Source organism: Schistocerca nitens, chromosome 1 (genome assembly GCF_023898315.1).
Source record: "Schistocerca nitens isolate TAMUIC-IGC-003100 chromosome 1, iqSchNite1.1, whole genome shotgun sequence".
Taxonomy (NCBI): domain Eukaryota; kingdom Metazoa; phylum Arthropoda; class Insecta; order Orthoptera; family Acrididae; genus Schistocerca; species Schistocerca nitens.
Window position 1 is genome coordinate 338892527 of NC_064614.1, and position 14202 is coordinate 338906728.

The window sequence follows — 14202 nt, forward strand, 5'->3', positions numbered from 1 at the left end:
CTGCCAACCGTCTGGACTTTTCAGTAATCCGGCACTGGGCCAGTCCCGAATGTGCTAGACTATCAGACTTCTCCTGCGATTTTTCTTTGTCAAAAGACAGTCTTGTCAGACTGACTAAAGTGTGCCATTGCAAGCCCTCTCTTTAAGAAAGCTAGTAGGACAGATATTACTATCCATCAGTTTCTCTATTAACTCTTTTCTCAAAAGGTTTGGAAAAGGTGATGCATTTAAAGATCATGCAGACCACCACATTCTTATGGAATAACACGAAGTTTATTACTTATTACTTATTACTTTGAGGCTACAATGAGGAGGTTGTTCACTTAATATTTAACTGATAGGAAGCAAAATATCGTATTAAATGGCTTATGTGGCTCTCATGCTGAATCTTCTTTGGAGTGGGAACAAATAATACTTATCACATTCCACAATGTTCGTTTCTGGGATAATTTTTCTTGCAGTAACTGCATAGATGTTCCATATCACTCTGATGATGAGACAGGAATAACACTTAGAGGAACAATAAATGAAATATTCAAAAGTATTGTTAATCAGTTCTGTTCTTAGTAAGTCGCCTGTCACTTGCAAAAGCACAGTTCATTCTATTCTGTAAAAGGCAAGATTCTAACTGAAAACTTGGTGGTAGTCATGCCGTTGTAAAAGGCTGAACAATGTTTACATAACAGCTGGTGTACGACATGGTATATGAGGTGTCACAGGTAGCTCCCCCTTTGATAGTATGTTTTTCCAGTTACAGGGCTAGTGTAGGTGGTGGCAGGAGGGTGCATAGGACAAGTCTTGCAGTGCAGATGGGCACAGGGATAGGAACCATAGGGTGGGGAGACGGGTGCAAAAGGAGCATAGGGTTTGACAAGAATATTGTGGAGATTTGGAGGACTATGAAAAGCTGTTTTAGGTGTGATGGGCAAAATCATAGACAGAATGGATTTCATTTCAAGGCGTGATTTTAGAGAGAGAGAGAGAGAGAGATCAGCAGTACCAGGATTGGATGTGATGGCCCGGTAAATCTACTTTTGAACTAGGCTGGTGGGGTAATTGCATCCAGCCAAGGCTGAGGATGAGGAACAATATTTACAAAGGGACATGGAAAATACCAGGAAGAAATGAAGCAAACCAAATAGACCACATATTAATATCAAAGAAGTGGGAATCCGATACGGAAAATGTGCGCACTTTCCGAGGAGCTAATTCACATTCTGACCGTTACCTAGTAGGAGCCAAAATGTGACAGAAACTTGCCATGGCTGCAAGACGAAGTAGTACCAGAGTAAAGAAGTGGAATATAGAACAACTGAAAGATAGGTTTGCTGTTCAGGAGTATCAAAACAGATTGAGACAGGAGTTACAAACAAAAGATGGAGGAGATGATATATACAAAGAATGGAACTCTATTAAAGGTGCCAGTAGGACAAGGGGACACACTCTTTACAATGCTTTTCAATCCGACTCTTGAAGCAGCCATGGCGAAGCTTCAGATGTCTGGTTACATAGGCAAAAGCTGACTGAGATATGCGCATATGCTGATGATGTAGCAGTTATCAGTAGAAGCAGGGTATCACTAGAGAGGACAGTATGTGAGCTGAAAGAAGCCACAGGGCCTAGAGGTCTTTCCATAAATGAAACAAAGACTTAAGTACATGAATTTCACCAGGAAGGAAAATAACAACTTGGATAGACTATCAGCAGATGGTTTAAATTTTGAACATGTGCAGAACTTTGACTATTTGGGTTCTGATATTAACAGTACAAATTCCATGTCAAATGAAATAAAACTGTGCATTATAAATGGTAATAGATGCTTCCACATGTTTAAGAAACTGTTGGCTTCTAGGTTATTAAATAGGCAGCTGAAGCTGCAACTATGTAAGGTCATGATCAGGCTAGTTGTAACCTACAGATGTGAAACATGGACACTTGAGTGTTCTTGAGCAACAGCTCATGATATTTGAATGTAGAGTGCTGCATAGGATCTATGGGGCAGTTCAGGATAATAATGGTTTCTGGAGATCTAGAACAAATACTGAGCTGGACCGCTCCATACAAGGAGCTTACATCATAAGAATTACAAACAGTAGAAGAATTGCCTGCCTTGGGCATGTCCTCAGGATGGACACTGGAAGTACAACTAAAAAGATTTTTGAAAGGAGGCCAGCTGGAAGAAGACAGAGAGGAAGGCCACGAAAATGGTGGATAGATGATGTGGAAGAAGATATAAAATTTTGGAGTCCAAGGATGGAGGAGAACTGCGCTGGAGAGGGCGGAATGGAGGAAACTTGTTAATCAGGCTAAAACCCACACAGGGTTGTAATGCCATGAGGAGGAGGAGGAGGAGGAGGAGGAGGAGGAGATGACTGAGGTTAGAATGGTGGTGCATTGGTGTAGAGTGTCTTCACCTGAGCAAATACGTTTGCTTCGAATGCCAAGGCTGTGTAGGACGGAATATTTGACATAGGAAGAATGGCAGCTGTCCAAATGTAAATACTGTTGATAGCAGGTTTAATGCAGACAGAAATGTGTAGCTGGCCTTAGGTGAGGATTAGATCAATATCAAGGAAAGTGGCATGGGATTCGGAATACGACCATGTGAAATTTAATTGGGATAATGTATTTAGAGATTCCAGGAGTCCATAAGGCAGATCAGTGTATCTAAACCAAACCAGGCGCTGACAGCTTATGGATCCATGAAAGCCCCTTCAATTTTCATAAAACCATCAATTACATTGTTGTAGACAAAATTAAAAAACATGTCTGTTTCCATCAGAGGCATGGCCACTACTACTACAGTCTGTGGTACTCACAGACTGTTTCAAAGAGTTTACAAACTTTCTTGACAAAAGAAGAACCTTTACTAATTTATATCATTATTTTGTAAATGAGTCCAGAAAGGAATTTAGTAATTAGCTTTAGATTGTGCAATTAATAATATGAATTTTAAATATGCCGGATATTTTGTAATTTCAAACATTTCTAAAAGAAGAGTAATTTTAACTGTACGTACAGAGTACTAACAAATTAATTTCTTTTTACATATTTTAGCCCAGAGCATAACACATATGTTTACAAAATCATATGAAGCTCATTCAGTTAAACATCTCATATAATGTTCACCTATACAAGAATCGATAGTTTAAATGGTATCGGTTATTTCTATAAATAAAAAGATAATGTCAGAGGAGGGTGTCCCATTACAGTGTGAGGCCATAGTGCAAAAGCATGTTTTAGAAAAGAATGGATGTAATATGCTATGCGATTCATTATGTGAAGAGAGGTCAGTTTGGAGTGTTAGAAATGGTGGTAGTGGTAAAAAGGAGAAGCAGAGGGTGAAAAAAGGTAGAAAAACTGAAGAAAAGTACGGAAAAATGAGAAAAATTCATGTGAAAGTTGTGAGAACAGGGAATGATTGACAAGAGGTAATGAGTGGGTGAGAATTTCTTGCCAGTAAAGTGGTCTATATGATAAGAAAAAATGATTGGCGAAGAAAAAATCGAAAGGTAAAATTGTGAAATAGAGACAAAATTTTAAAAACTGTGCAAACAGAAAGAGAAAATCATAGGAGAAAATGTAAACTATTTTACTTGACAAACAAACTAATGTAGGAGATGGCAGTAAAAGTTGATCAGAGCTGTTGGGTGGAAAACAAATGCAGAAAAACATGAAAGAATTATGTATAAACAAGGTAAGTGGAGAGTAGGAAAGAAAGTAGCTGTCAGATTAGCAAATAAATTGGCAGAAGACAATTGGGAGAAGGCCCTGTAGTGTAGTGTAGTGAACCGTAAACGAATTTTTATTGGCAAATTCATAAATAACAATGGAATTGTTGTATGCAAATTCATAAACAATCGACCCAGCTACTTGCATGGAAATCAATACTAGAAAAGATCTGGGCGGTACAGATAAGTAAACAAACCAACTAGCACATAAGTTATAAAACAGTAATGTCCTTGTAAGACGCTATGCTCCTTTTGCACCCATCTCCCTACCTTATTGCTCCTACCCCTGTGACCATCCCCACTGCAAGACTTGCTCTAAGCACCTTCCAACCACTACATACATCAGCTCTGTAACTGGCAAAACATACACTATGAAAGGGAGAGCCACCTGTGACACAACACGTCATACACCAGCTGTTATGTAAACACTGTTCGGCCTTTTACATTGGCATGACTGCCACCAAGTTACATCTTTCATTGTCTTATCTGTCAGTCTTTCACCGCCCATCTCCCACTTCTATTACATACAATGCACTTAACTTTTCAGTGTTATTAACTCGTGCATGATGTTTTAGCAGTAATCTCTATCTTGCATATTACCCCTGTCTTCCACCTTTAATCTCTCAGGTTTTCAAATCTCACAAAGTGCAATCCTCACAATCAGTCTTGCTTCTCATTGCATCAGGTAAGTGTCCCCTGACCTGGGGTTCTGGGTGACTTCTCAGAATGTTACCCCTTTTCCTAAAGCTCCCCAGTTCCTTTCCCTTCACCCCTCTTCCCCTCCAACCCTTCTGCCAGAAGTAGCACCTGTGTGTGTGCGTGTGTGTGTGTGTGTGTGTGTGTGTGTGTGTGTTTTGACGAAGGCCTTATTGGCCAAAAGCTTATATCGTGACAGTTTTTTTGTTGTGCCTCTCTGCAACTCGGCATCTCCACTGTACTGTATACTGAGTGGCAACTTTCCTTTTCATAACTGATGCACGTTTTACACCAAGCAATGTGGCACAGTGGTAAAACACAGGACTTGTATTCAAGAAGAGGGCAGGTCAAACCCATGGCCAGTCTCACACATTTAGGTTTTCTGCAATTTCTGTTAATTAAGGCAAATGCTCGGCTGGCTCCTTTGCAGAGGTACAGCCAACTTCCATCTTTATACTTCCTTAGTCAGAACTTGGGCTCCATCTTAATGACTTTGTCAGCAATGAGACCTTAAATTGCAATAATCTGTTCACATATTTTTTAGTTTTCTTTTACTTCTGTGCATCTGTAATTGTACTTTTAATAGTAAGTGGAATGCTAATTTATATTTTGATTTGCATAATAATGTACACAGCTGAACATGATTGCTGCAATGTATGGCATAGCATAACAAAGGATTTAATTCTGCAGCACTTATTTTGTAGTATTGCAGGGAGATGAATACATAGATAAAGGGTAAACTATTAGATAGGCATGTAATGTAGAAAGTTGTGTGGTGTACACACATTCAAACAGTGCATTGTACAAAAAGAAATGAAGTTCTTGAAGAAAATTACATCACAGTGCACAGTGAATCAGCATAGGATTTCATAATTTAATATGAAAAAAGTTTGTGATTTAATAGTTACAGTTAGTAAATTAAATTTTATACTTTGGAATCAAATTGAATCAATACCACAAAGGAATTTCCTGTAAAAGCTAAGGAAGTATAAATAGTGAAGATAATGTTTCTGTTCATTGAGTGGATGTCTTATTCAAAACATTCCCTTAGTGATTGCACAACATGCAAAAGAGTATGTGTAGGAATAGCTTCCCCATTTGCCCTTCTGATTTTCATTTGTGTTTGTTTGGCTTTTAGTAATTTCGTGATATATACTGTGTATCGTACACCATAATCCTTCCATTTATGCAGCCTCTTTTGTTCTCTTGTGTCTCAAGGTATGAATCATCATGAGAAGATATACACTGATCAGTCGGAACATTATAACCGTATACCTGTTTATCGATACAGACCCGTCCAGACGAAAGCGGCATCAGCCAGTGAAGAATAACTGATACTCAGACACAAGCATTGTGCATGTAATATCAGTGAGCATGCTTTCTGGGAGTAGAGTAGGGAAGGTGCATGATCTGAGTTTGACAGCGGGTGGATTTCACATGATGGCCTGGAGGCTCGCCGTTAGCATTTCGGAAACTGTATGACTTGTCGATTATTTGAGTAGTGTTGTGATGCGTGTCTTCAACACATTGTAAAATGAAGGTGAAACCATATCCAGACGTCAAAGCGTTGGGCAACCGCCCCTCATTACAGATGTCGAAAGTTGTAGGAGCAGGTGGAACTAACATCACACTTTAATGCTGGGCAGAGTACAAGTGTGCCTGAACACACAGTGCACCAAACAATCCTAACAATGGGCTTCTGCATCTGACGACCCATGCATGTGCCCATGCTGACACTGTGACATTGGCAATTGTGAGTGAAATAGACATGTGACTGTTGGCACTGGATGCAGGTGCAGTGTCAGAGTATTGCTTGGTCTAATGAATCCCAATATCTTCTTCATCATGCCATGGAAGGTACGAATCCATTGGCTTCCAGGGGAACAGCTCCTTGACACCCATACTGCAAGATGGAGAAAAGCTGGCGGCGACTCCTTTGTGCTCTAGGGAACATTCACATGGGCATCTGTGGATCCATTGGAGTTCTTGCAAGGCATCATGATGGCCAGGTAGAATGGTGCGTGGGTAGCAGACAGTGTACACCCTTTCACAACGAACGTGTTTCCTGATGACAGTGGCGTTTTTCAAAAAGATGATGCACCATGTCACAAGGCAAAGAGTGTGATGGAGTGGTTTGAGGAACACAATGCTGAGTTCCAGTTGATGTGCTGGCCCCCCAACTTGCCACTTGCTGGAAATTTGTGCAAGTTAGGTGACTTGTGTGTGCAGATGTGCTGCCAACTCTCTCCAGTGACCTACCAAAGCCTCATTGATTCCATGCCATGCCGCATCACTGCTGTTATTTGTGCCAAGCTGTTGGGTAGGTGGTTGAAATGTTCTTGCAGATAACTGACTCATAAAACATCTTAGTTCAGCCATATTTGCTCTTCAAATAATTGAAAATCGTGGGGAGAGGCAAATTAGTAAGTTAACATACTTTGTAAATTTTCATTCAGTAATGTCATAGAAGCAGTGTTTTGGGGCGGCTCTTATTTAAGAAAGTCAGTTTTCATAGCTCTAAAACACAGATGCTCACCTATGTTCGTCTTGTAGACATCTGTGTAGGGAGTCAATCATTTTCACTACTGCTTCAGTATATTTATTTCCTCATGAAGTTTATTGTAAATAACCAATTATAGTTGAAAACAGTGTTGTACACAATTAAAACAGCAGAAGAAAAAAATGACATATTATTCAACATTAAGGTTTTCTTTAGCATGAAGAGGGTGTACAGTACTGCCACCGGTATTTTGGTTTTGACCACTTACTTAACAATATAAAAGTCTGACGGACAGCAATGTTAATTTCGAAAGCTGAAAAAGTTCCTCCTTGACAACATTTTATTTCGTAGAAGAATTACTATTTTTGTAGTGTATGGTGAGTAGGAATTACTAATTCACATCTGTGTTCAAAAATTAAAAGGTCTTGTAAATGGTCAGCATGTAGCCACATTGTCATATTAACATGTAATATGAATGTAAACTGACTCGTTCCACTTGATTGCGATTATTTGTACAAATGATTCACGGAATGTGAATATCTCAAACTCTGGTGGTTATTTCTACTGCTTATTGAATTCTTATTTTTTGTATTAATTTTGGTATATGCACTTATGTTATGTAGGTCATATAGAGCATGATTCAGACAGCTTTTTCTTACTACCACAAAATAACTTTCAAATCTGTGACACAGGACACATTAAATTACTTAATTTGTGAAGTAATTGTTTATGTGCAAATGTATGATTTTATTGGATTTGTCGCTATTTAATCACAATTATTCTCTTGTGCAAATTGGGAGGATTTATTTGATGTATTTTTCTTTTATTCTGATTTTCCAGGTGCCAAAAGTATTACCTGTTCCAATTTCCATGGGTTCCTGCATACCAAGGAGTTATTACACTGTTTGTAATTACCAATTTCACGCTGGCAACCTTCATGGATCCAGGTGTCATACCAAAAGGTATTGTTTGGCAATCATTATTAAAAAGAAAATAATGAACTTTTATTTTGGGAAGTGTTCATGTATGTATTACAGTGGTGTGCGCATAAGAAGGCTGCAGGTGGAGTGATGCACAGTGGCAAGGAGCAGACCATGTGACGCTCCTGATTAGTAGCATCATTCAGGTGCATCAGCCTGTAGCGAGCACTTCGGGATGTGCATACAGCATTTGCTGTGACTTGTGTTAATTTAGGTAGGGCCTATGGTGAGATTAGCCATGCCGGGTTCATTGTGGGTGGTTTAAAGCAAACACAATAACTGTTGTTTTCAGAAGTGCCAGAGGAGTATATAAATTTTACTAGGGAGTCAGAAGCAGAAACAATGGCCCAGTGAAATACTGGCCGCAAAGTATTCATCCCTTCTTGTATACACACTACTTTAACATTAAGCTTGTATTATAGTTGAATAGTAATGAAAGAGAGTATTTGCAATAAATAGAGTACACGGTGAGTGGCATAACCTATGACTTCGTAATGTAATTGTGTTTCTTAATTTAATGGTCCATAATCATTAGACACATTGCATCCAGTTCTCTACAGCAAATAGAAAAATTAAAATTCTTTGACTAGCCATTGAACTAAGCTGTTTCAGAAGCTCACCCTGCTCCTTGCAGACATTATTTTTGTAAGTACATATTCTTAAAAATTTGGACCATTCTACCCAATTCATTGGCTGTGGACCACGTGTTACGTTACGGTATTATTTTATTTGTTTGTAGAGAACTGAATATAATTTATGTTTTTGAAAGTAAGGGAGAGTTAATTTGTGAATAAACACTTCTTAATTTTGGAAAATTGTTATTGACTTTTTTTCTCTTGCTGTTCCATTAAATTACGTCACCTGCAAGATGAATAAACTATGCTGCATCTAAGTTGACTGGAAGGTACTTAACATAAGAGGAATTGGAATAGACTCAAAATTGAACCCTTTGCAACCCCCTCCATGAATCTTCGTAAAATTTTTTGACCTAACGTATAACTTAGGAATAAAGAGAAGAAAGGAAGAATCAAAATATCAATAATCACTACAAATAAAAAAGTGGTATACGTTATTCAAAAGCATGCAGTGGCTCAGAAAACATTTAAACATACAGCCACAAAAATAATTGATAATTTGTTTTATAACACAAAATGTCTAACAGGCAAGAAAGCAAATTTTAAAATTAATCTCGGCTAATACTGTTGGATGAAGTCTATTCCGTAGAGTAATATTAGAATGAAACGCTGGTAGCAAACATTGTATCACAGCAGAATTTTATTACTTTGTTGTTAAACCTGTTTTTCACAGGTAATTAACAGAGTAAGGTTAGATATTAAATTTAAGCAGCTGTGCTATTTAGTCTTGTACAGACGACATGGGGCCATATTCACAAATAAATCGCCCCCCAGGGGGCTCGCCACTCTTTGGTGGGTTCATGCTTGGCTACCACAGGGCCCCAGCCTTTGCAGCATTTTTTTCCCTTCCGTGCTGCATGTCTATCCTCTTGATATTCTTTTTCCCCTCCCTTGGGGAACATGTCTTGGGTGTTACTGGGAATGTTCTGCATTGTTTGTCAATGAGGGAAGAACAGTCTCACCATTGTTTGTTTTTACTCCCTTTTCCCTTCGTTGTTTCCCTTCTCATCTCGTTCCTCCGCTTCAGCGTTTGAGGTTCCTAGTTTTCGTCTTCCTTCCTGTGCGCTCCTGAAGGCCGGCCCAGGCATCTGATGCGTAACAGGTGACTGGGTAATGCATAATTCCCAGCCCTGGGTTGACAGGTAGGGTTCTCATGTGCCACCAGTACAGGCTGGCCCAGGGAGAGGTGATCACCTGAGCTGCAAACTTCCAAAATTGTCAGTTGGTCGCTCCGTCAGGTGTTCGGGAGGTGTGACCTGAGGTGTGAACAATCTCTTAATGTGCACTCCCTTGTGAAGGAGGCCCCCAGTTGGAAGGAGTGCGCCATTGGAGACACTGGCAATCGTGTGGGATTTTCTTGCAGTGAGTTAATAAACTTCACAATCGGTGTCTATGAGACGTAAACGTAATGAGGCTAATGATTCAAAGACCCTTACTGCTGCACCACGGTTCCTCGTGGTCTCACGTACTGAAGATAGTCAGTCCTTAGCCACAGTAAATCTGTTTATTGTTCAGAAAGGTGTTGATGCAGTTGCTGGCCCTGTGAAATCCTCTCGTTTACAGAATGGTGCTTTGCTTTTGGAGACTATTTCTGATTTTCAAGCACAACTGCTTGCCGCCTCGCTTCTCCACGGCTACCTTGTCCGTGTTGAGGCCCATAAAACTTTGAATTCTTCCTGTGGTTTTATTTATAATAGGCTGCTCGACAGTCCAACCGAGGCTGAAATCCAGTCTTACCTCTCTGATCAGGGTGTCATTGCCATCCACTGGCTAATGAAAAAGGTATATTTCTCCTTAGTGCCCACCTGCACTCTTTTTCTCACCTTTGATAGAGTGGTGCTTCCGTCCAAGATCAAAGCAGGCTATGAAAATATCACAGTTCGGCCGTACATTCCAAATCTGATACGCTGCTACCAGGGCCATCGTTTAAACCACAATAGAACGTCTTGTTGGCACCCAGCCAAATGTGTAACCTGTGGTAGGCATGTGCCTGAGGGCGGTTGTCCACCTCCTTCTCCCCACAGTATCAACTGCAATGGGAGCCATGCCATCTCCTCTTGGGATTGTCCCGTGTATCTTAATGAGCTGGCTGTCAAAGAGATCTGGGTAAAGGAAAAAGTGCCTTAACTCAGTCGTTTGCAAGTTATTGGCTAATCGCAAACCCAGCGTTCTCCCATCTGGTACTTATAGTTTTGTTCTTGTTACCCCTCACTCCATGAAGCACCTGGCCATGCAGACATGTATCCTCCAGTTCAGCTCTGAGGTTGTTAGATCGCCCAGTGTCAAGGTAGCATCGCCATCCCCTATTCATCTGTGCAACAAGCCATCAAATTCTCACCTCAAGGGGCGAAGCCACCAGCTACACAACTGGAGGCTGGAAAGGACATAAGGAGTACTCCTGTGAAGACTTCCTACGCCCCTCCATCCAATCAATACCAGAGTCTTCGTCTAACCGGTATGGCTTGAAGTCCACCAAAGGCTAACGTCTTCTCCTTCACCTACTCTTAAGATGCTCTTCTACGGTGTCGCCATATGATACCTTAGCCCCGCCAGCATCCATGTCGCCAGTGCACACCACCAACCGTTTTTCAGCATTGGATTCCACAGACTGACCGCACAAGCAAGCTGATGCTTCTGTGGATCCCATGGAGCAGGATCCCCTTGCTGCTTTGGCCTGTGATAGTGACTCTTCACTTGGCATCCGCCGAGGTGACACCCGTACATCTCTTCCTCATCATGACTCGCCTCCAATGGAATGTTTCGTGCCCTTCAGTCCCACAAAGAGGATTTACAGCTGCTTTTAGCATTGCAGCGTCCCCTTGTACTCTGCCTTCAGGAAACAAAATTGTGCCCTCACGACCGCTTTAAGCCTTCACATTTCTTTCCAGTTTGTTTTAACCTTCCTTCAGAGGTCAGCATCCCATCTTATGGGGGTGTCATGCTGCTCATACAGGATGACATTCATAGTCAACCCATCTTCAAGCTGTTGCAGTTCACCTTTTCTTTCCCCACCTGACTTTTTTCCCTCTGTACCATTTATGTCCCTCCACCATTTGATGTCACCCAGTCATATTTCCCTCAGCTTATTGGGCAGCTACCTCCCCCATTCCTGCTACTCGGTGACTTTAATGCCCATCATCCCCTTTGGGGTTCTCCCAGGACCTGCCAGAGAGGTGCCCTCTTGGCTGAGCTTCATAACCAACTTAACCTTTTCTGCCTTAACACTGGAGCACCCACTTTCCTTTCAGACTCCTCGCACACCTATTCCCATTTGGACCTTGCCTTCTGCACTGCCCAACTTGCCCATCATCTGGAGTGGTCCATTCTTTGTGATGCCTACTCGAGTGACCGTTTCCCTTGTGCTAACCATTTGCTGACTCCTACCTCCTTGCATGCACACCAAAATGGCAGCTTACTAAGGCCGGCTGGAGGCTTTACTCCTCCCTATCGATCTTTGATGAACACGATTTCCCTAGTTGTGATGACTAGGTGGAATATCTCACAAACATTATCCTTACTGCTGCGGAATGTTCCATTCCTCACACTTCCTCTTTGCCACGCCGTGTCCCAGTCCCTTGGTGGACTGAGGCGTGCCGCGATGCAATTCGCGCATGGAGACGTGCTCTCCACATTTTTAACCATCATCCTACGATGGCAAACTGCATTCATCTAGAACAAATGCATGCACAGTGTAGTCGCATTCTGTGTAATAGCAAAAAAGCTAACTGGATTTCATTCACTTGTTCTCTAATAGTTCCACCCCCTCTTCTGTTGTGTGGGCCAACTTCTGACAGCTCTATGGGACCAAGGTCTGTTTGCCAATTTCCGGCCTGACAGTAGCAGACGATGTTATCATGGACCCTATTGCTATCTCCAACACCTTGGGCTGCTATCTTGCTGAAGTTGTGAGCTCTTCCAACTGTCACCCTGCCTCCCTCCATCGAAACAAGCGGAGGAGGTTTGGGTGATATGGTTCTCTTCACAGAACTGAGTGCTACAATGCCGTCTTTATAATGAGGGAGTTAGATCATGCTCTCAGTTCATCCCGATCCTCTGCACCAGGCCCAGACACCATCAACATTCAGATGTTACAACACCTTTCTCTTGCGGGCAAGCACTTTCTGCTTAACACATACAACTGCATCTGGGCAGAGGGCACATTTCCCGGACTTGGCGTGAAGCCATCATCATAACAATACCTAAGCCTGGTAAGGACACAAACCTTCAGTCTAGCTACCACCCCATCTCTCTCACCAGCTGCGTTTGCAAGTTGATGGAACGTATGATTCATGTCTGGCTGGTATGGTGGCTTGAGTTGCTCGATTTACTAACGAATGCACAGTGTGGATTATGAGTGAGACGTTCTGCAATTGACCATCTCATTGCTTTGTCCACCCATGCCATGAATGGTTTTCTGCAGAAATCCCAGACTGTGGCCATGTTTTTTGATTTGGAGAAGGCTTACAACACCTGCTGGAGAACTGGTATCCTCTATACTCTGTGGGGCTTCTGTGGCCGCCTGCCCTATTTCCTTCAGGAATTTTTAGAAGACTGACTTTTCAAGGTGCGTGTGGGTTCTGCCTTGTTGGACACCTTTACCCATGAAAACGGTGTGTCTCAGGGATCCGTCTGGAGCATTGTCCTCTTTGCTATCGCCATTAACCTTATAATGGACTGTCTCCTGCTGGACATCTTCGGCTCTCCCCCCCCCCCCCCCCCCCGTTTCCCCCCCCCCCCTCCCTCCCTCCATGGACCTGTCTCACTGAGCGGAGTCTTGTACCGGTCCCTTGTCCATTTGAAACTTGACTATGGGTGCTTTGTTTATGCGTCTGCATGTCCCTCCCTCCCTCTTATGCCGTCTCAATACTATCCACCATCATGGCATCCGTTTGGTCACTGGTGTCTTTTACACTAGCCCTGTTGGGAGTCTGTATGCGGAAGCTGTTGAACTGTCACTGTCCTACTGCTGTGACTTTCTCCTCAGCAGGTACGCATGCCGTTTGTCTGCCATGCGTGGCCACCCATCCTGTGCCACCTTCTTCGATGAGTCTCTTCATTGCCAGTATGGGGTGTGTCCCTCTTCCTTGTTACCTCCTGGAGTCTGCCTTGCACTTGCTACGGCGGCTTAACTTCATGTTAGCTGCAATTTTCCCTGTAGGTGTGAACCCATCACCACCTTAGCCTTCTTTTGCTTCCTAAGGACACTACTCCAGCCTTGCTCTATCGCCTTCAGTTTCACGACCTTCGCATGGAACTTCGCGATAGTACCTTCGTATACACTGATGGCTCTTGGACTGACAGTGGGGTCAGATGTGCCGTCGTCATTGACGCCCATGTCTTTAAACATTGGCTTCCGGAACACTGCTCAGTATTTACAGCAGACCTCTTCACCCAGTATCAGGCAACGGAGTACATTGGACGACACAGCCTTTTCAGTTGTGTCTTCTGCTCAGACTCACTCAGTGCTCTTCATAGTCTATATGCGCTGTACACCGCCCATCCCTTAGTGCAGCGGGTCCAGGAAAACTGTCACTTGATCAGTCTTTTGGTGGAGCCACTGCAACGGTTATGTGGGTTCCTGGCCATGTAGGTCTGCCAGAAAACAAGGCTGCTGATCCTGCTGCCAACCCACTGGTTCCTATATTCCCTCTGACGATATC

At 42.3% G+C, this 14202-nt stretch overlaps 1 protein-coding gene across 1 annotated transcript in view; it reads left to right on the top strand.

Annotated features, from left to right (window-relative positions):
• The window catches only part of LOC126246633 (palmitoyltransferase ZDHHC8), a 293717-nt gene that overhangs the window by 67866 nt on the left and 211649 nt on the right, over window positions 1–14202 (top strand). The window contains exon 2 of the mRNA XM_049948415.1: window positions 7768–7889. Coding sequence (XP_049804372.1) covers window positions 7768–7889 — 122 coding nt within the window. The remainder of the gene's footprint in view (window positions 1–7767; window positions 7890–14202) is intronic.